Raw genomic sequence first — 23,422 nt, 5'->3', positions numbered from 1 at the left:
TTCTCCAAATACTGCTTAGTTTAGCAGATGAGAACCTGACTGCCTGTAGACGCATGGACAATTAGACGTTATGTAACCTGGATTGTCTTTCTTGTATTCCTGTATTCGTCCGCTCGTCTAAAGAAATAACGTTATATGCGATACGGTGTTGCGAAAGCCTTTGAAAAAGGGTTCTCGGTCAATTTTCTAGGGAGTATATATATCTATTTTTTTCTTGCAGTATGTCAAAAAATCACGAAAGAACTGGCCTTTTGTTATGAATAATGTTTAAATATATTGCCTCTTATAACACAACTCTTGAACTGTAACGCTCGACTTTTTGAACGCACGCGAGCTTGCTCAGTTATCAATTTCATCGGATTTGTTAATTTTCTCAGGTTATGTTAAAATATTCAAACAATCGCCCTACAGAGGGAGAAAATAAATCATTTACACAATGCAAACATCTCTTCTTTCATAAATTTTCGGCCTCAAAAAGTACATAGCTATTGAAAAGAGGCCGAAAATTGGTAGGAGAGTCGTTTGTACTGTTCAAATATGTTTATGATATATCACAGGTCTTGTTAATTAAGTGAATTAAATAAATGTCGACAATTAAAAGACATCCGTTTTGCTATTTTGAGGCAATCGAAAAATGGCCAACTACTACCTTGTACTCCTGTCCCCAGATCTGACAGCATCACATAAAGCGTGAAGTTCTGGTGTGACTGTTCGGTCAAGTTCTGATGTGACTGTTCGGATTCACAAAACAAATAATCACTTGCATATTCTAGGAAGTGAAATTTCGGCAGAGTTTTGAAAACCTGCATTATCCTTTATTGGTGTCATTTCGTCCCAAGTAGTCTACAGTAGCTTACCGTTTTCACCAAATGACTATACAGGTTCTGTCACAGCGTACACCACTAACCTTTTCAGCTTCAACTATTGGTGATTAAAATAGGCTAGAAGGGTTTATGAAGGTGTGCGACTGGACATTGTGAACCCGAGTGATAGGAAAATCGCCAAACATTGGGAAGAGTCGGTCAAGCTGTACTGTAAGACTGTCGACAATCAGACAAAACATTCAAGAAAATAATTCATGAGAGTAATTGAGTAAACAAGATGGCTGACGCACGTGTATTATTGGAATGGTCAAGTAATTTCTGTTGATAATGTCTTGTCCTTTGATGCTCCAGTCCTATCACCGTATGGACTCTTTAGGCCGTAACTATATGATGCACTAAAGTTCACTCCAGTTTCATGAGCTCAGCTATCTTCATGATCATCAGTCAATGCAATAAACAAGTTTTTTTTCAGCTAACATCTCATTATCACCATGGAATTGGCCAATTGCGTTTGATTGAACCTGTTGCGCTGTCGTTCTACATTGTATTTGTATGCTGTTACGGCCCAACATTGGTCCTATTCAGTTATAGTCACTCTAAATACTGGCTCTATGTTTAGTTGGCTCTCTATAAGTCTGAAAACCCTTATTTTTGCGGTAGCGTAATTTCCATGCCTAACTATTTTGGTGGTGGTTTGGTTTCACGATTTAGGGTACTTAATTGGTTCTACTGATTCTTTTTCGCCGCGATATTTTTTGTGATTGCTTCTAAGCTGCTAAATTAATACTCACGGGCAAATAAGATGATTTACAGCTCAATCTAAGTGTTGGCAATAGCCTATTAGAATGCTGGGCCAATGTGTCACCCACATGCTTGCTCTACATTTGACGTATGTGAGTAGTCAGTCTGAATGTTGGCCCAACTGCTTTTAATGGATGTATGATTGAAAACTACTAAACAGAGTACACTGTATTCACTTTATTAGAAGATTTCGCGTTATTTTGATTTCGATGACATTTTTTTGGATTTCTGGTTTTCCCTATGCCTCCTGCCTCCTTCTCTGTCTGTGGCCGTCTTTAGCCAATCTTTAATGACGTTCTCTATCTCGTCGTCAGTTGCATTTTCAAACGAAACGTTCCTCCTCACCGCCCCTGTAAAACAGCAATGAATATGTACTGTACAGGAACACATATGATTTTTGGAAAAAAATCTTCTTTTTTAAATATATTTCCAGGAAATGTCTTGTTTTAAGCCATTGGAGGATAATCAATGCTTTCATGTGGCGTAACGTATTTTTGCAATGCATATGCATATTGCAAAAACTAAATTTTCATTTAGAATACAGTATTGCCAACTCACCCGATTTTTCCGGGTTGACCCGTTTTTTAGACATTTTAGAATGCCTAACCCGATTGACCCGGCGGGTCACCAAATAACCCGATTTTCAGCACTGGGACCAAAGTGTCAAAAAGCTCACAAAAAGTATGTCAGATATAGCCATTAGCGCAATTTTAATTATATATCAGGGCTTAAGACTCATATCAGGCCCTTGCATAAACAAACTTTAATAAAGGTGTGAAATTGTAGCAATTATTCTATTTAAGGATTAACTTGAATAGATTTTTTATGTTATGGAGATATAACACAAAAATCTGAGTGTACTCTAAATAAACCGCGAAGCGGTTTATGATGAGAGTACACTCAGATTTTTGTGTTATATCTCCATAACATAAAAAATCTATTCAAATTAATCCTTATAATTCAATTTACCAAAGATAATCTCTTCAACATTTAAAATTCATTTTGGGACTCTTTTGTCTATGAAATTATTACGCCGTCATCTCAGCCAATCAAAAGCGACGTTACAAACGGCGACGCCATTTTTTCCTTTATGGGCTGATAAAGTAAATTTTTAAGCCAATGGAAATGCTCGTAACAAGCAACATTGAATTATTCAGTCATGCATCACGATGTCTTTGATCGTTTTTAGCCAGAGCCAGCTAGGAAAATTAGACAGGGCCAATATTAATTAATACTGTTCAAAATCAGATCTAATCTCTTCAAAATTCTTCAAAAGCACAAACACTTGTGATTTCAGACAAAGATTTACTCACATGAATACATGTAAAACATAGTAAACGTGGGCGATGTCCTGTTGCAGTAGGCAGGCAAGCCAATCATAATGGCCGCCATTTTGTTTAGTCAAAGATAATAATGAAACCGGACACGTGTAGAACAAAAAATCCGGATTTTATCAAATATTATTTTAAAAGATTTTTTGATACAATATTTTTATTAATTATCAGATATTAATTATGTTATTACAAAAAAATCATCATAAATATTATTGAATAACAAAATGAAAATAATAAATATATGCATATTTAAGGCTTTGAAAAAGTGTTAAAAATTACACTAAAATGTTGTTTCGCATATGACCCTTGTTTTGACCCTTTCACCCGTTTTTTCATAGGTGATCACCCGATTTGACCTCGTCAGAGGTTGGCAATACTGAGAATATCAATTTGTTACAAGAAGATGTATAATTACAAATGTTGTATTTTTATAGAATTCTGAGCGTAAATGTCTCATTATCATCTTACTTATGATAAGTATCCTCAACTTGAGAGTAGAGAATGGTGTTTTCCCACCCTTCCCGATCCAGTTACAGTGTTGTGCCACGTCGTTTGAGATCACCAGTTTCATCAGTCGTCGTACGGCGTCTCGTACTGATGTCCCTCCTATCAACGACAGGCGTCTCAACTGTAACAAAATAACGACACTTCATATCAATTGAAGTTCCTCATTTCAATAAATCAGTAATTTTTAAGATATGTTTACCTTATAAATATAAAGTTTTTCATCCATCACATAACCCGCCCGATACTTCGCCCATACAATATCACAAATTCTCAAATAAACACGCATTTACTTTAGTAAGGTTCTATAATATTACATTTGCAGGTCATATTGTTTAAATAAGAGTTCAACTAGATGTTCTTACCACAAGCAGTCCTAACTGTTTTAATAGAGTTCCACTAGAAGTTCTTACCAGGCGTCTAAAACACTCCTCGTCCTCCAGTTTTAATTCTACATCATCCATGCTTTGGAAACTTTTGATTGGAAAGAGTTCTTTTACCAGCTTATCCAGCTCAATTTCGTCCATCATATCGTCCTTTTGTTGCCGCTGAATTTGTTTATTTATTCTTACAAGATCATCCCTCATTTGTTCTAAAAGTGTCAAAATCAACTCCTGCATATCTGGAAAATGTACAAAACACTTAATTAAGCTTACGTTTTTACTTAGATGTGCAAATAATAAGTCAATCTTATCTAAGATTTTGCGAGTGTCAAGGTGAGTGAAGAACTATACAAATTGTTTGCATTAATTGATTCCTACCAGCATTAGAGAGGGTTGTCGACCCCGGTGAGCTGGGTGGTGTATTGGCCTGTGGTGGTGTTGCTGGTAACGAGGCTGGCAATGCTGAAGGACGACGTGGAGTAGAAGGAGAAATAGGGGGTGGTGACCTCGGCAATGGTGGCTGGTCATCATCAGTAGGTGACCTCGGCAATGGTGGCTGGTCATCCTCAGTAGGTGACCTCGGCAATGGTGGCTGGTCATCATCAGTAGGTGACCTCGGCAATGGTGGCTGGTCATCATCAGTAGGTGACCTCGGCAATGGTGGCTGGTCATCCTCAGTAGGTGACCTCGGCAATGGTGGCTGGTCATCCTCAGTAGGTGACCTCGGCAATGGTGGCTGGTCATCATCAGTAGGTAACCTCGACATCTTCGATCTAGACCGCTTTTGCTGATTGTCTGTCTTCCTGTATTTGACTGCAGAGTCAGGTTCACTATCTGATGAATCCAGGCTCCTGGTACTTGGCCTGCATAACAAGAATGGATTCTAATTCATTATTTGAGTGAAATTATGTAAGACGACTATGCATCGGTTACTAGTAATTCCAAATACAGTAATAGGACATACATTTCTTGAGCATGAACGACATCCTCAAAACTTTGGAAAATTATTAGAAATACTACTGTGACAGCGGCAACGGACAGTGCTGCATTTTAGCCTACAAGCAATTATATTAAATTAATTTACTTGTGCGGTAAATCCTGAAATTATTTCATCGGAAACTAAAATAAAACACATACCTTTTGTATCTCTTTCTCTCGTGTAATATTTCTCCATCATCTGGTTCTGAAGCAGTCGTGTCGTCTGCCTCGTAACGTTTTTCCCTGGCCTTCGTGTAGACAACTGTAATACATATATATTTCGTAGATCATGTTCTAACCAACGCACATGTAATCAATATTAATCTTAACTTTTGATATTTACTTAATTTCTATAAATACATTATTTTTGTTTGATTTTATCATTGAATTGAAGCCATTTTACAAATAAAAGTACGTAACACGTATCGCTAAATCGTTTATTATACGATGTATTAATGCCAGATCTCCTGTAAAATCAGTTGATAAAATTCGGTTTTATTTCGTGAGAAACAACTCTTTGTTATGATTATGATAAATGTCCGACAAGGAATATGACCATCATATAACCACCCAGATACGAGTTGTCCTATATCAGTATACCTGTCTCATCACCCAGATACGAGTTGTCCTATATCAGTATACCTGTCTCATCACCCAGATACGAGTTGTCCTATATCAGTATACCTAATATGACCATCATATAACCACCCAGATACGAGTTGTCCTATATCAGTATACCTGTCTCATCACCCAGATACGAGTTGTCCTATATCAGTATACCTGTCTCATCACCCAGATACGAGTTGTCCTATATCAGTATACCTGTCTCATCACCCAGATACGAGTTGTCCTATATCAGTATACCTGTCTCATTACCCAGATACGAGTTGTCCTATATCAGTATACCTGTCTCATCACCCAGATACGAGTTGTCCTATATCAGTATACCTAATATGACCATCATATAACCACCCAGATACGAGTTGTCCTATATCAGTATACCTGTCTCATCACCCAGATACGAGTTGTCCTATATCAGTATACCTGTCTCATCGAGTTGTCCTAAATCAGTATACCTGTCTCATCACCCAGATACGAGTTGTCCTATATCAGTATACCTGTCTCATTACCCAGATACGAGTTGTCCTATATCAGTATACCTGTCTCATACAGAACTTTTATTTCATACAGCTTGAAGTCATCATCAGGGGCCGCCATCTTCTTGATGTCTTTGGTTAATCTAGTCGAGCTGTATTTTGAAGACGGCCATCGACATAGCTTCCTTCCCACTAGCCAGCACTTGGGTACGACCTCTACTCGATTTTTGTCCAAAAACCGAACCACCACATATGCGGCCCTAGAGTAAAAATATGTTCTATTACATTATCATCTAGTATATAATGTTTTGTGTGTACAAATAGTCTCAACAATGGCTGAAATTAATTATAATATGTGTATCGTGTACTTGTTCAGCATATGGACATGTCAGATTTGGGAAGAGGGAAAAGCCACCATCGACCTACCGCCATTTCCTGAGTGATTTGTGTGTCACAGTTATAATTAATGGAGTGATAGTTCAATTTGTAATAACTTTTCGGTTTTATTTGCCCTTTTTATGCATAAAACACTAACTGACAGAGGTACAGTACTCGACCCTGAAAGCAACACTCTTCTTTCTATGTCTTTATCAAATGCAGACCAAATATGTGAATACTAGACATGTTCTTTACTATATTTTTTTTTCTGTGCAATAATTTTTTGAAGTGTCTAAATTGGGCTCCACCTAATACGTGCAGACTTTCACTCGACACATTGCGACCTGTTAATAGGATGTTTAAAAGTCCAATCAACCAACCAAAAAGACAAAAAGCAATCCCCAGTTTTAATCGTCCTGGTAGTCCGAATTATTAAGCAGTGGACTTTTGTTAAGGCAGTTTAAATCTATTATCAACAACATAGGGTCTGGTGGTCAGTCAATTTCTCTTGCCAAGGGTAGTCAGTACGATACTACATCTACCTGAAACGGTATTATCTGCCTGAAACAGTTTCAGGCAGAGTATCGCAATGAATACCCTTGGCTATAGCGAAGTTGGTGGTCAGTCACCCTCGATACTTCGAGGGTTATTATCACTGACGTTATATCCACCCCTGGCCTATTAGACATTTCTTACGTCGATCAGACACGAACTCCAAGACCAACTTCGACTGTTCTCAGGGATCATCTCAAAATTTGTATGTAAAATTTTTGCTCGGACGTCGCCGAGGACATCCCAACTCTGTATAATTTGTCGTTGATAAAATTATTTAATGTATACTGGTCAAACGGATACTGCATCAGGTACAAAATGTAATGGTCTCAGGTTCGATCCTCACTAATATCTTTTTTTTTTTACTTTTCTTAATTATTTTATTTTTATTTCTTTTTGTAATACGCATCAGCCACAGTCACCTTACTGCTTAAATGACAAATAAAATATTATTATCACCTTGATTAAGCATTTTATTTTATATCTTAAAAAAGTTTTAATTTTGCTTCAGTTATTAACCATATGTTATAACAATAACACCGTCTCACTATCAATAATCTCTACAAAATTAAAAAAAAGTATTCCTTATGGTTATAATATTGTAGCTGTAAATAAAAATACACACATTTGTCCAACAAATAATCTCTTCATATTCCTCATAATCTTTGTCATTCCTGCATCAAGTCATTGTCAACTTCTATAACAGCCTATTCAATCGGATTCCATTTTCTTTTCATGAAGCGTTCCGATTGCAGAGAGTGACGTTTGCATTAATTCCACCAACAGTATCAATTTTCTCGCTATACTATCATTATGCACACATATGTTTATTACATTTGTATAAAAAATGGTTAATGGAGTCAATGCCATTGGAAACAATTAACATAAATCTTTTGATTGAGGATGGCCCGGATGAAAGAGCGTGAGGGGTCTTAGAGTGGAAACAAACCGGGGTGCTCGGAGAAAACACAAGTGATCGGGTAGGCGACATCTGAGCTTCTCGCACGATATACGCACGATGTCTGGATCTAATTGAAGTGCGAATTGAACATAAGGAATAGACATTTTGTTTCACCTAGATTTAAGTTGCCATTAGAGCTCAAGTTCCCGCGACCTCTCGGATTGGCCAATCATAAAGATAAAATGAAATACCGTCCAGAGCTAACATAATCTTTTTGCATATGTATAATCATTCCTCCCTAACAGCATATGTATGATGTGACGAAATGGCTTGTTCATATGCATCTCAACCGAGGTAAGTGTACACGGTTATGTACTCCGGGGGATCTTTGAGTTTTATCATAGTTTCTAATGACGCTGCAAAATTACAATTTTTAAATGTAGATACTATAAATGCGCCGCGAATATATAACTATAGTGTAAGAGAAAGGTACAAAGATATGTTATGCATTGTGAGATGACCCCTCAAACCGTCGAAGTCGTTCTCCGAGTCTGTGTCTCTGTCGAGGTTAGAAATGTCTATTACATCTACTAAAATCCTAACACAATGAAATCTCGTTATCTCGAGATCAGCAGGATCATCTTACAACTTCGAATTTACAGAGAGAGAATTTCGAGTTAAGCGTACATGGATATTGTTATCTAGTGGAAACAAATTTGGTTGGGACCTACGAAATATAGCGTCAGGTTTGACATTTTCATGTTCGTGTTAACGAGGTTACACGTATTCCGACAAAGGTATCTTTCCTGCTCAGGTAAGTTTCAGACACATTTGTGTTAATAACATCCACCAATAGAAAGAGTGGTCTGTAAGTATACATAACAGGGCATATTTCTAGTGCAGAGTTGCATGATGTCTTGCAATAAAGGAATTTACCGCCTTCGAACCACATTGACCAACTTATATATATATATATATATATATATAGTGACCAATATCAAGAAGATGGACAATAGCTATAGAAAGCTTTTGGTAAGCTTGAAACGTAGTTGTTTGTGTGAGTCTATAATGCCATATTTAATAGAAAAAAAATATGATAAATATTTAAACAATAAATAATGATATATGGTTATATTATTATATAACTGCAACGAGAGAGGGGGTATTATTTCCCCAAGTTGGAACATGTATCTAAATATCTACTTAACTAAAATCAGTATCCCCTCCTGTGTCACTTGAAACTTTTACAGGGCACGTCTTGAAGGTCACGGTATCTAATATATCTACGTGTACGTACTACATGTATGTGTGTAGGTCAATAGGGTTCTCCCGCCACTGGACCACCGCTCCTTTGTGTTCACTGACCTCTATGGCTAACCTTATTTATTGACATACACAACACACGTGCACCGGGCACCGTTTTTGTTAGATGTTTGGTTAATCTATTTTGATAATCAACTGTTGTTAATGTCGAGCTAACCCGAATTATAATAACGGTTTTATAGGTTTTCTACAACTCTTCTTATTTCTTATATTTAATTACGGTAAAACTTGGTTTTACCAGTATTGGGATCGCAATTCCGGAACTAGCTTTTTACCCCCCCGGCTGGTGTAGTGAAGAATAAACTGAATAACCACACATTTGTGGTATATGTAGTTGTAATTTGCACCCAGATACAATATAAACTAGTTTAGAATCATTCTGTAAACTTATTCAGTAGCATCAATATCATTTTAAATGGATTGCGAAGAAAATAAGACAAGAGGCCCATGGGCCTTAACGGTCACCTGAGATAGAATATATAATGAAACAAATAATGAAACAAATTAAAGACATATAAACACTATATGCTGGGCCTTGAGGTTGGTCAGTGATTTATAAATTTGACTTTTAGACTATAAAGAGTATTTGCTTCCATCAAACCTGTGAACTTAGAGGTATTTTTTGAAATTTTAATCATTTTGACCCTGTTTGGTCCTGCCCCTCTGGTCCCCTAAGGGGTCATCGAGGACGGATATGGATGTTAAGATGCTATATCTTAGGCTAATAATTCTAATCAAGTTTGACTAATTTCCTTTGAAAATTGGGCAAATAATGTTCAAAAATATGTTTTTCCTATATAAACTAAAGTAAACTTGACCCCCTCCCCAGGGGGTAACGTGAGACCCCAAGGTCATATAATTCACAATTTTTATAAAACACCTGAAGACCTTTCCATCTATAATTATTTGTTTTTGTTTCTACTATTTCCAGAATTTTAGAAGATTTTTGAAGTTTTAGCCTATTTGACCCTTTCTTAGCCCCGCCCCTCTGCCCCCAGGGGGTTGGCCAGGACCAACGTGGATGTGATATTAAAATGCTATCTCAGGCTAATAATTCTAACCAAGTTTGACTCATTTCCTATGAAAATTGAGCAAAAAATGCTCATTAATGTGTTTTTCCTATATAAACTATAGTAAACTTGACCCCCTCCCCAAGGGAAAACATGAGACCCCAGGGTCATATAATTAACAATTTTTATAAAACAAACTTTAAGACCTTTTCATTTGTTAAGTGTAATTGATTCTACCATATCCAGAATTTTAGAAGAATATTTTTGAAGTTTTAGCCTGTTTGACCTTTTTTGGCCCCGCCCCTCTGCCCCAGGGGGTCAGCCTGGACCAATATGGATATGATGTTAAAATGCTATCTCAGGCTAATAATTCTAACCAAGTTTGACTCGTTTCCAATGAAAATTGAGCAAAAAATGCTCATAAATGTGTTTTCCCTATATAACCTATAGTAAATTTGACCCCCTCCCCAGGGGGAAACGTGAGACCCCAGTGTCATATAATTCACAATTTTTGTAAAGGACCTCAAGACCTTACTATTTATGAAAAGTATTTGATTCTACCATTTCCAGAATTTCAGAAGAAGATTTTTGAAGTTTTAGCCTATTTGACCCCTTTTGACCCTGCCCCTAAGGCCCCTGGGGGTCAGTTATAGAAAATTTGTTAATAGGATTAAATGGCCATCTCATACTGATAATTCTGACAACATTTGACTCATTTCCTATTACAAATGACCAAATAATGCTCAAAAATGTGTTTTCCCAATATAAACTATAGTAAACTTAACTCCTCCCCAAGGGGAAACTAGAGACCCCAGGGTCATATAATTCACAATTTTTGTAAAGGACATTTAGACCTTTCTATCTATGAAGAGTATTTGATTCTACCACATCTGTGAGTAGAGAAGAAGATTTTTGAAATTTTACTCAATTTTACCCCTTTTGGCCCCTCCCACAGCCCCCTGGGGGGGTGGGGACCATGTAATTCACAATTTTGATTGGCCTCATGCCTTAGAAGGTTTGTGCAAAATTTCATTGAAATTGCTTCTGTAGTTTTGGAGAAGAAGTCGAAAACGTAAATTGTTTACGGACATACGACGCACGACGGACGACGCACGACGGACGACGCACGACGCACGACGGACGACGGACGACGACGGACAAAAGGCGATTAGAATAGGTCACTTGAGACTTTGTCTCAGGTGACCTAAAAATATAGTGAACTGCATTTCATTATTACCTTAATGATATTCGCATAAAACAAACAGCAACAAGTGGTGTCGTGGTAAGTCCTGAGCTTTCTATGCGGACGACCCGGGTTCAACCCTTACCGTCGGCAGATTACTTTTAATTTTTTTTTTATTTTATATTTATTTTTGTTGTTAATTCACCATGCTTGAAAATATTCTTTTATTTTGTCTTTATATTTATTTTTGTTTTATTTTATTTTTATTTTCCAAAAGTTTATTCCAAACATAGACATGTATAGCATATAACTTACACTAAATTACGAACATTCCACTATTACGGCCACTTATTTTCAGTTCCGATTTTTTTTCTCTTCAGAAATACAATCACACCGCTATTCCGTTTTACGACCAATTTTCATAGTCCCAACGACCACTAAATTAACACTAATTGACCCTTTGATTATGACCACAGGCACATGTGACTTCACACCTCGCTGTGCCTCACCTTCCCGCACGCAGCAACCCGTGAACAACTACCCACAGGTACATCAGTCAGTCTTTTGTTTCCGTCGACCTAATTATCAGATTATCTACCTGTACTAGGAGAGTGTTAATCGCCATCATTTGCATACTTGTGACTGGCAGTTGACGTGATCGAAACCACAAGTAATGCAACGTTCTTTCGATAGCCCTGGTGGCGAGATCGAACGATTTAGGCAGTTCTTTCTCATACGTGTAACGCCAATGGAATTAAAATTCTTTAATGTATGAGATATATTGATCTTATTTTAGATATTTATGAAGTACCGTACGTCAATCATCTCATTTCAATAGATGTGTCATCTATTTATCGGTGTTTTGCATTAGTTAAAAGTACGCTTGACTATTGCACAGTAGTCTTTCAAACACTTTACCGATTGTGATCGTAAGTTATTATTTGACCAATCATTGCACATGGCGGGATAATTAAAATCGATTTACGTAAATATTAATAATAATTTACACAGATCAATACCAATTTTAAAACATATAGATTCTCATTTACCTCAGGTGATACTATGTGATAATTAAACCAGAGACATAGATAATTTAATAACTATCTAAATCTCTGATTAAACTAACGATATGTATTTGAATTATAATTAAAACATAATAGAAAGTAATGTCTAGAAAAAGTATTTTCATTTAGATTGTCAACAATTACTTCAGTGAAATTCAGTTTAAGATTTAAATAAGCACACACCATTAACTTTATTTAATGAAAAAAATATGTCTATGCTCTAGAAATAAATGGTATAGTCATTATATGTCCCTAATTTATCAAACTTTAAAAAAATATTTGTAAATTATTGGTTTTGATTAGATACGCATGCATTAAAATATGATATGATTAAGATTCTAATGGCCGACAAAACTGATTGATCAAAAATAATTTGCAAATTTATCTTAACCAAAATATATCAAACTGGTTTTTTCCCCACACGTACATGTACATACTCAGCATGCTATGTTATGTTTCTTATGTTTTTTTTTTTTTTATATAAATGTAATGTATATGTCATGTCAAGTTTATGTTGATGTCCCATGTATTTGTAAATGTGTTAAATGCAAAAAATTGAACAAAAAATTAAAAAAAAAATATATATAATATACATTTATATATACATGTATATTGCATTTTTCATAAAATTTCAATTTTGAAACAAAAATACAGTACATATATTATGTACCGGTCAGCTAGGATACAGAGTTTCTGTTCTTGATCGTCATGATCTTAGAAGAAACCTGGTCCACCTCAGAATTAAGACCACCTCGCTATTAAGACCACTTTTACTCAGACCACTGGGTGGTTTTAATAGATAGGTTTTAATGTAAATACTGTTATACATATTCTCAACACATGTTATATAATGTTTCTGACGTCCCTTGCTCATACACATTTTCATTTACAGTGGTTCGGAGCGGTAGGGAGCTGGGTATTCGAGAAAAATATTTCAAAGATTAAAGGATAGATAACCACCCCATATATACATATCTTCGTATCTGTAGCAGTGTGCAGCCAAGCGTGAAGGTGTGATACATTGATCATGACCACATCAAAACAATAAGCAGTGATCTAGAGTTGGCTGTTCTATTGTTTAGAGGATTAAGTGTCATTTTATAACGAAATCTTATCGTTTGGTTGTTTATGCAAATTAAATGAAAAAATTCGGAGGTGTTTAAAATATAACTGAAATTGTAATACATGTACGTACTATTCTGTACTAGGCAAATGTACTTATATAATTTGTAACACAATGTTTTTTTCAGAGTAGATTATCATGTCAAAGTAAAATTGCTGAGTGAATCTGCTATAATATATATTGAAACCACTGAAGCTTATAATTTTCGTTACTGTAAAGGAAATTTTAGAAATATCAACCCATTTCAAATGATTCGACTGAACTAATTAAGTCTTCCCATCTTCTCCTCCCGGTAGGAGTATTTTATTTTTTCATTACATTGTACAGATCAATATGAAATATTTTATGTAAGTGGGAAACAAATTTGACATATTTCAGAGTCAGCCTAATTCAGGTATTCTCTGATAGCAGATAATAAAACCGTGATATTCCACAAAATTAGTACTAATCTGATAGATTTGTATCAATTCATCAAAACAGTAAAAAGTAAGCGTGTCACTATCCTTCATTAAATCAAATACTACAATTATGTTTTTCTTGAACCAAGCCTTATAAGAACAGTTTTTCTACCAATATTCATATTTCAAAGTAAATTATCATGTTCAAGCCTTATGAAAACAGTTTTGGAACCAATAGTCAAATTTCAAAGTAAATTATCATGTCAAAGTAAAATTTCTGAGTGAATTTGCGATCCGAATTTTGGACCTATCCTTGCTCCAAATTTTGCTGAACAACTTTCCATAATACTTAATAAGAAGATATTTACAAATTGTAGTTAGAAAAGGACACTGATGACAATATCTGTCATTTAGGTAACTCGTGCCGTTACCGTTTGTTAGAATATATGTTGTAATGTACTACAAACTTGATAGACATAGAGAAAAAATATTAACATGTTTTGACAAAAAATATCCTTCGTGCCATTTACATGTCGTTTAGTTAATTAACTCAGGTTATTTAGTTTTATAGTTAATATATATACATTCATGTACTTGAAACTTGATAAAGCATATACCGGTAAACAGCTGATAGATTTTTTTCTCTCTTTCCCTCTCTTTCCCCTCTTTCTCCCTGATATGTTGCCAAAGTAGTATTAGTGAAGTTATGAAGCATGAAAGTCATCCTTTATGACAATATACGTTAGTTATATATGTTACACGGTCTGACAACCATTAATTTTTGTAGTTATAGATAGTATGGTGTTCTTAAACTTGCTAGATACATTTTTGTTAAAAAGGAAATCCTTGATGTCATTCATATTAGTCATTAAAGGTCAAATACGTGTACGGTATTGCTTAAACAGTATATGAGATTTTATATAATATAACCAGTAAGTTTTTTCTTGATATCTGAAGAATGCCTATTTAGTTTTTAACAAAAAAATCAATTTAATTTGACATTACAAGTCACCATAATGCTGAAACTTTTCTTTATATAAACTTGACAACATAAATACTTCCTCTTTGATTGAAGGTTCTGCACTGAAATGCATTATGTGTATTTAGAATAACTGGACCTGTACAAAATGTGAGAAAATAAATCAATGTGATAAATTATTACGACCAAATAAAAAACAATTATTTGTATTAGTTTTTCAGCCTTAGTTTAAGTCCTGTTTTCTTTGGATCGTTTTCCAATTTGCAGTTATACTGATAATATAACCATTGACTTATCAATCTTTAACACTCGAATCAACTCCTATCAACCAGAAGTTTTACCGCAGCAGTACTTTCAGTACTTTGATTTTATAGTACTGGACAATTATAAATTTTAAGACACTAAAATCCAAGCGTAATATACGTACAATTTACAATGTATCATATCTTTGACTGTTTATAAAACTGACACTAAACAGTTATTTTTCACTCTCAGTTAAGTACTTTTATCTTTTAAGGTTGTACCAACGTTGGTTCAACTAGCTGACCCAACGTTTGGCCGATGTCTAAATCCTTCGATCTATATTTCGATTGTATTTTGCTTTATACTCTCAGTTGATACAATAATAAGCTTGTGTTCAAAATATATTGATAATACATTTAAATTACAGAACTAAAAAGATAATTAATAAATGTTAGAACACTTACATGTCCCGTTACTCCTTCTATGCGAGTGTGTAAGTAGCACTAGTACTTCTTCCACGTACCACTGGTCAAGCCACTGACGCTAGCGTGGGAGATGGCCTGTACAACTAAGCGCGGGAACTGACCTACATTGTATTGTTATCAGATGTAATACCCTCATACCACCACCTACAGCTACTTCATCTTCCATATACACAGGAATAAGTCCGCTAAATAAAAACAAGCGTATATATGATATGAGAATAAGTTATATATTTTGACCTACATGTACTCAGTCATGGAGTTAATTAAATATCGATAAAACAATATACTAGAGTGTGAAACGGTTTCTTTATCCGTGTACCAGTACATTCCTTTACAGCCATCATGCCTATAAAGAGTATGTTTTTTACTAAAAAGACCCCTTACAATTAAAATCGTGAAGGTTATGATTTCTAGTATTTTCATCACTATTCGTATCGTTGTTATACCTCTTGTTTAAAAACATAAATAATATCATTGTTTATGAAGACCATACATAATGTTGTTCACATAATCTGTATTTATGTCATCTCGCCCGTCAGTAAACTTTTCACATTTTAAACTTCTTCTCAAATTCCATCTAGCCTATAGGATTGAGCTGGAACTTCCCTAGCTGATATCATAATCCCGACCAAATGTTATTTTTCAGGTCGGTCCGAATTCCATGATGGCCGCCACAGCCGTCAATTTAAAACACATTTTAAACGGATTAAGTAGAGACAATAGCACATATATTATGGGAATGTATAGAGGTGCAGATATTTTTGATTAGCTTTGAATCCCTACGAGATAGATTACTCATCCCATTTGCGTTTAACAAAGAAACATTCATTTTTGGATTATTTAATCAACCAATACTACATTATAGGGTTGACAATATGATTATTCTATTATTAAAACAATACATATATCGCACAAGATGTTACTAAGAGAATTTATCAGTATTTGGCTAAACTAATTAAGGATGCATAGAAAAATACACTACAGTCAGCAAAAGTGACATTCATATTTACAAATTAGACAATGGTTGGAATAAATGGAAGTAGTAATGTATGAGTTCCGTAAGACCCCCTAGAAATTATGATACCGGTAACACCCCTTCAAAATTGTGATATTCGTCGCTCCCCTATGTATTGACAATTGTTAGGCAAAGATGATGACGTAAGTACTGATCTGGTCTTGAGCATTCTCACCCATCAGAGTTACTTCTCTTTCTTTCACTCTGTAGGTATAGCGATAGCTTGACAGCCGATGGGGGGCGAGATGATTTTACAAAATAGACAGAACACGGTTATAAGATATACAGAATTCTATATAAGGGAAAGATGATGACGTAAGCAGATAGTACTCGGATAGTACTGATCTGTTTCTAACAATGGTCTTGAGAAGATACGGTTATATAATGGAGATGAATTATAGGACAGGACGTTGCTAGGTTAGTTAAAAACGGGTTAAGTAGGAGGGATTCGATAGATAACAGTATCAAAGGTATTGAGATTATAAGTGATGAATTTACCAAATATACAAAACGAGTGTTATAAAAGGGAGATTCCATGATCTATGTAAGATAATAAACGTGTTTATAAAGACGGTTTCACAACGAGGAAATCAACTGTAATGATCTACTTAGGTCCAGTCCATGTATCTACAGCAGCATTAAGGTCTTACTGTTGTTTCTAAAGGGAATACTAACTACAATGTATGTGAACACATCAAGCTTTTTGAGAATGTATATTACACACTAGGAGGTTTCAATTTAAACTAATATTACGTTGGCGATTTTCAAACGTGTTACTCGAAATCGATTGTTTGGGAAAACAAGCATTTGGTTCATTGTGGTTTTGCTACCATACACGTTACCATCAATATGTCGACAACACCGAAATTACGTTTTTGTTTGAAAGATGATGTATATGTTTCAGTACAGTATTGGGAAGGTGCATTAAGAGTGGACATTCGTAAATGGATAGTTATCGATGGATATAAAATGTTTCCAACCAAGATAGGGGTTAGTTTGACTAGACAAAACTGGGATGTGTTTTACGGAATGAAAACAGAAGTATTAAGCGCAACGGAAGCATTGCACGCATGTAAGGATCCCAAACGAATTGAAACAAAACACTTAGCTGGACTTATGAACTTACAATTCCGCTATATAGAAACCGGGAAAGTTATCGCACAATTCGTAAAGCTTGGAGATTTCCCTCGGAAAATCGTTCTTGAAAATGAGATTTGGCGAGAATTACTCGATATGATGGATAGAATAAATAATTCGGTTTTAGCATAAATAAAATAAAAGCTGTGTGTGTGTGTGTGTGTGTGTGTGTGTGTGTGTGTGTGTGAGCGCGCAAGTGTGGGTGTGTTCGTGTGTAAATGTGGGGAAATGCAAGTGCTAGAGGAGGGGGGGGGTGTACATAGATAGTTATATATAGAATTTGATAGCTGACAAAACTTGTTTAGTAGCACGCGGGTATATATATATATATATATATATATATGATCAACCAATCAAACGAAAGGATTAGAAATCGGGTGCGGTTTTAGACACAGCGAAGCGAAAAGGATGAGAATTAAAAACCGACAACAGCAAGCAAACTAGATCAGAAAAGGATGGAACGGCGATCTCCACACTTCGAGCGTTGGGATTCGGAGAAATCTGATCCCGACGATCATGATTTCGCGCAAATTGAAAAGGGGATCAAAGCATACGAGATGAGGGACGAAATAGAAAGAAAAAGACAAAGAGCAATAGCGATAAGAGAGGTAAGTATACGTTATCCCGACTCTTCATGCATTTCTGTAATCACCCTGCTAACGATTCTTTACTCACTATTATATAATTATATATATATATATATATATCGCTTTTCCTTAGACAAAGAGGAGAGAACGCATGGAAAAAGCAAGAGAGTACGGGATATTGCAATCACCAGAAGTAAACGAAGGAGAGAAAAGAGAGGTAATTATCGCGAGTTATCATGTATCTCCGTAAATACCCTGCTAACGATTCTTTAATCTAAATTATATAAATTATATGAATATCTCGGTTTTCCTAAGGCACCAGGAAGGGAACCTCAGGTAGACACATCAGAAGTGATCAATCTGATGGATGATGATGATGATGTTGATGATGCTAAACATGACGATAATGATGATGATGCTAAACATGATGATGATGATGATGCTAAACATGATGACGATGATGCTAAAGATGATGATGTTGATGATGATGATGAACATGATGATGTTGATGATGATGATGAACATGATGATGATGATGATGATGATGATGCTAAACATGATGACGATGATGCTAAAGATGATGATGGGGATGATACTGGTGGCGGTGTAAAGAGAAAAAGAGAAAGAGAAGGGTACAAAGAGAATGAAAAGGTAAGAGATAAATCTATACGTATACACGAGAATTGTTTTATAAATGTTGAAATTGATACATATTTATCTTCTCTCATTAATTACAGTCCATACATAGCGGTTTAATGTAACCTCATAAGCTAAGCTTCATAATTATAGTTTAAGTTATTATCATTGTTACAAGTATTATTAATATTTATATCTACCACGTTTTCCCCTCCCACTCTATCATCTCTCGTTACATAAAGTTAGATAAGAATGAAAGGGGGGATGAGAACGGGAGAGAAAGGGAAGTGGGTGATACCCCACCAGAAAAGGGAGGAACTGCGGATAGCGATAGTATGTCCCAGTGTGGAAGTTATAGAAATAGAATAGAGCCTGGGTCGTCAAGACAGCGCGATAATGCGGAGCATCATTGCGAGATATGCGGAAGTCAATTTGAAACTGAGGCTGAACTTGATCAGCACAAACGCTCGAGACATAACGAAAGAGGTAGAAAGAGAGTGAGAGGAAATGAGAGAACGAACAGAGAAAGCCCTCCGCATTATCGCGTTATCGACGACAAGATCGGAGATGACGATAAATGCCAAGACCTTTTGAAAAGATATAGTAAACTGATCAACATGCCACATCAACGGGGTAGAATACAGGATTATTATAACTTTCCTGTAAGCGACTTAAGTTACGACGAAATACACAGACAGCTAGATATAATCTACAGGGAGCAGAACCGCTCGTTTAAGGTTAATCTCTCGTTTGGTTTTGTATTGAAGGATACGACAGGTAACATGAGATATTTTTACCCACACAACAATCAAAATCTACTTGAAGTTCCCATGTTGATAAGCGATGCCCGCGATCTACAACGGCTATGCGACCGTATCAGGGAAGCTGACATGTTGCAAAGTATTTTTGTTCAACGTCCGTCTAGTAAATGGACGGTGTACAAAGTTACAAATGTGAGATGGAGTGTGACTCGTACAAGCTATCCTTTAGGGGAATCGGTCGTTTTACCGACGTACATAAAAAACAAAAAATGCATAATTTCTTTGACTCATGACGCCAAATCAGGAAAGAGTTTTAACGATAATCTATGTCTGTTTCGCTGTTTAGCATACGATAAAACACGTGACGTCAGACGATTAGAGCGCACGACTAGACAATTATTTAAGGACTATACAAATCAAAGCGCAGAGAGTTTCCAAGGAGTACAGCTATCAGACTTGCCTAAAGTAGAGAAACTGTTTTCAATGAACATAAATGTCTTTAGTTTGGATGAGAATGGTGAGGTTCGATTTATCACTAGGACTGCCGGGCGTTTCCAGCGCACGGTGAATCTGAACTTATATAGACAGCATTTGAGCTACATTAAATCGCTCCCTACGTACAGTTCAAAGTTTCGTTGTAGGTCATGTGATAAACTACACAAGACAACAGGTAACTTGAAGCGCCATGAAGCTACATGCGATAATAGTTGTAAGAAAGTTTTCCCCGGCGGATATCACAAAGTCGACTGTAATATTTTTGAAGAACTAGAAAACTACGGTTATGTTGTAGAGCAATACGACCGGTTTTATCCGTTCTTTATCACTTTCGATTTTGAAGCGATGCTGAAAAAGTCTTCAAACGAAAAATACGAACAAGAACACATTCCCGTGTCATGTAGTGTTTCGTCCAACGTAGCGGGTTACGAGGAGCCGTTTTGTATAGTGGAAGAAAACGATGCAGACCTATTGGTTGAAAAGTTTATAAGCTATCTAACAGAAATTCAATGCCGCGCGGCCGAGGAAATGCGCGATAACTTCCGCGATATTTTTGAAGTATTAGACCAAGAAATATTATGTGAAAGTGACGACGACGAAACGGACGGCGACAATGAAAAGACGGATATTAATCAAAGATCTAAATCATTGAAGCAATTACGCGACAGGTTTGCGCTCTATCTAGAACAGATACCCGTGTTAGGGTTCAATTCGGGTAAATACGATATCAATCTTATCAAAACAAGATTAACGCGGCAACTCGGTTTAGATAGCGATAAAAGTAGCTTTGTCGTGAAGAAATGTAACAATTATTTGTGCATTGCAAATGCCTGTTTTCGATTTCTCGACATCAGTAATTTCCTTGCCGCTGGTAGTTCATATGATCAGTTTATCAAAGGCTACAACCCACAGGGCATGCGAAAGGGTTATTTTTGTTACGAGTTTCTCGATACTCCGGATAAGTTGAATTATCCTTCCCTTCCTCCGTACGAAAGCTTTTACAGTGAGTTAAAACAATGTAACGTATTGGAGGAAGAGGAATTGCAATACAAGACGTTAATTGACGACGGGCTTTCACAAACAGAGGCAACAAAAGTTATGAATCTGAAACAGCCGCCTAGCAGCGGGAGGGAAAAATATAGAGATTTGGAAGCAATTTGGGTCGAGGAAAATATGACGTCATTTAGAGATTACCTAGTGTATTATAATAATTTAGACGTAAGCCCCTTCAGAGACGCGGTTCAACACTTATTAGATTATTACAAATCTGACCATGTTGACGTTTTTAAATCGTGTTTATCTGTTTCAGGGGTGGCTAGAAACCTTTTGTTTCGCTCAATAAAAGGAACGTCGCATTTTGCACTGTTTGGCGAAAGAGACAAACACATTCATCAGACTCTACAACGCAACGTTGTAGGTGGTCCGGCGATTGTCTTTAGGAGGTTTCATCAAAAAGATGTGACATACATCAGAGACGGCGATGAAAAATGTCAACAAATTTTAGGGCTAGATGCGAACACGTTATATCTGGTCTGTCTATCAAAACCCATGCCTGTTGGTTACTATTCAGTTCGTAGTGAAGATACAGGGTTTTTACTTGAACGGAGAGATAACTACTTGAAAGCATTTAAGTGGTTAGACTGGATGTCGCATGTTAACAATTGCGTCATTCAACATTATCTGTACCGCGGGAGGGAATTTAGAATCGGTCCAAATCGAGTTTACGGGTTCAACGCGCGTTCCCAGATCATGTACGAGTTTGACGGATGTTTTTATCACGGACATGGCTGTCGGAAAAATGTAAATGTCTTGATCCAGCGTAAGCGTGCTAGACAAACAGAAAAAAGACGGAATTTTATCGAATCGCAAGGTTACACAGTATGCAAAATATGGGAATGCGAATTTGACGACATGGTGCGAAAAAACTCCGAACTACGCGAACATTGTGCTTCGTATAGCAGAGAAACGGAAAAATATAAAATGATGACTACCGATCAGATCCTAGGACATATTCGCTCCAGAAAGCTTTTCGGCGCAGTAGAGGTAGATATCCGTGTTCCGGATCACTTGAAAGAAACATTCAGCGAAATGTCACCGATTTTTGGCAACACTAGCGTACCTCGCGATGTGATAGGTGATTATTCGGAGGAGATAGCTCGATCGATGGGAATTTCTGAGAAACCGCGTACACTCTTAATCGGCGCAATGCGAGCTTGTAAAATCCTACTCTCTACCCCGTTGTTAAAGTGGTATATGGAACATGGTTTAGTTGTTTTGCGCGTACACTTAGTGATAGAATTCGGCTCTAACAGCTGTTTCATGAAATTCACCGACGATATAAGTAATGCTAGACGCGGATCCTAGTTTAGCCATAATCGCAGAAACCGCTAAATTGAAGGGTAATTCTTCATACAGGTCTATGCTTATGCGGAAAGATCGCCATACAAATATTAGTTATATAAGAGGAGAGGAAAAAGTTTTTCATAAAGTAAACAGCAAAGAATTCAGAAAGCTGCAAGAGGTAGGAAACGGGTTTTACGAGGTAGAAAGCGCTAAGTCGCGAATTACAATGGATATCCCTATCGAAATAGGATTTTTCATCCTACAATACGCAAAATTAAGAATGTTAGAGTTTTATTACGACTGTCTAGATAGGTTCATAGAGCGTTCAAAATTCGAATTGATGGCTATGGACACCGATAGTTATTATATGGCATTGTCGGGTACAGATTTAGAAGAATTGATTCGACCCAAATTAAAGCAAGATTTTCTCAGCAAGAAAAATGATTGGTTTCCGGACATCTCCACTTCTCAATCTAGTGCATTTACACGTCGTACTCCTGGGTTATTTAAAGTAGAAATGCGCGGAATATCGATGGTAGCGTTATGTGCTGAAACCTACTGCGTCGAGAACATAGGGGAAGATGGGAAAATAAGCAGTAAATTTAGCTGCAAAGGTATCAATAAAAAACAATTGCATCATCCTATACAAATGTATAAAGATGTTTTGATTTCTAAAGAACCGCGTTCTGCGGTAAACAGAGGTTTCAGAATAATAGAAATCACAATATTTACATATAAACAGTCACGCTGTGGTTTCAGCAGTTACTATATCAAAAGAAAATTGCTTGACGACGGTATACGCACCGTACCACTAGATATAGAATTAAATATCATATAAGGGAGGGGGGGGGTGACTGCATTTTCGTCATCTCCGATTTTATAAGGTTA

General features: G+C 36.3%; 2 protein-coding genes across 2 annotated transcripts; one reads left to right on the top strand and one right to left on the bottom strand.

The window, feature by feature from the left end:
* Positions 1 to 1,787: 1,787 nt before the first annotated feature.
* LOC138305154 (104 kDa microneme/rhoptry antigen-like) lies at positions 1,788 to 15,667 on the bottom strand. Its single transcript, XM_069245570.1, has 7 exons — positions 15,540 to 15,667; positions 5,985 to 6,181; positions 4,984 to 5,086; positions 4,225 to 4,709; positions 3,877 to 4,085; positions 3,428 to 3,587; positions 1,788 to 1,975 (listed from the first exon to the last, which is right to left on the bottom strand). Coding segments are annotated over exons 1-7 (1,311 nt in total). The 5' UTR covers positions 15,542 to 15,667; the 3' UTR covers positions 1,788 to 1,820.
* A 2,982-nt stretch (positions 15,668 to 18,649) lies between these two features.
* On the top strand, positions 18,650 to 23,405 carry LOC138305140 (uncharacterized). Its single transcript, XM_069245547.1, is given in 2 exon segments — positions 18,650 to 22,545; positions 22,547 to 23,405. Coding segments are annotated over 2 exon segments (4,101 nt in total). The 5' UTR covers positions 18,650 to 19,270; the 3' UTR covers positions 23,373 to 23,405.
* Positions 23,406 to 23,422: the final 17 nt, after the last annotated feature.

This window comes from Argopecten irradians, chromosome 1, assembly GCF_041381155.1.
Source record: "Argopecten irradians isolate NY chromosome 1, Ai_NY, whole genome shotgun sequence".
In the NCBI taxonomy this organism is placed as follows: Eukaryota; Metazoa; Mollusca; class Bivalvia; order Pectinida; family Pectinidae; genus Argopecten; species Argopecten irradians.
This window is presented reverse-complemented; position numbering and strand designations above follow the sequence as displayed.

Coding starts and splice junctions, on each gene's coding strand:
- LOC138305154 (XM_069245570.1), bottom strand. Junction 5,087..5,984: donor AAAAGTTCTGTATGAGACAG/GTATACTGATAT, acceptor TATGTATTACAG/TTGTCTACACGAAGGCCAGG. Junction 4,710..4,983: donor GAGAGAAAGAGATACAAAAG/GTATGTGTTTTA, acceptor CTTGTTATGCAG/GCCAAGTACCAGGAGCCTGG.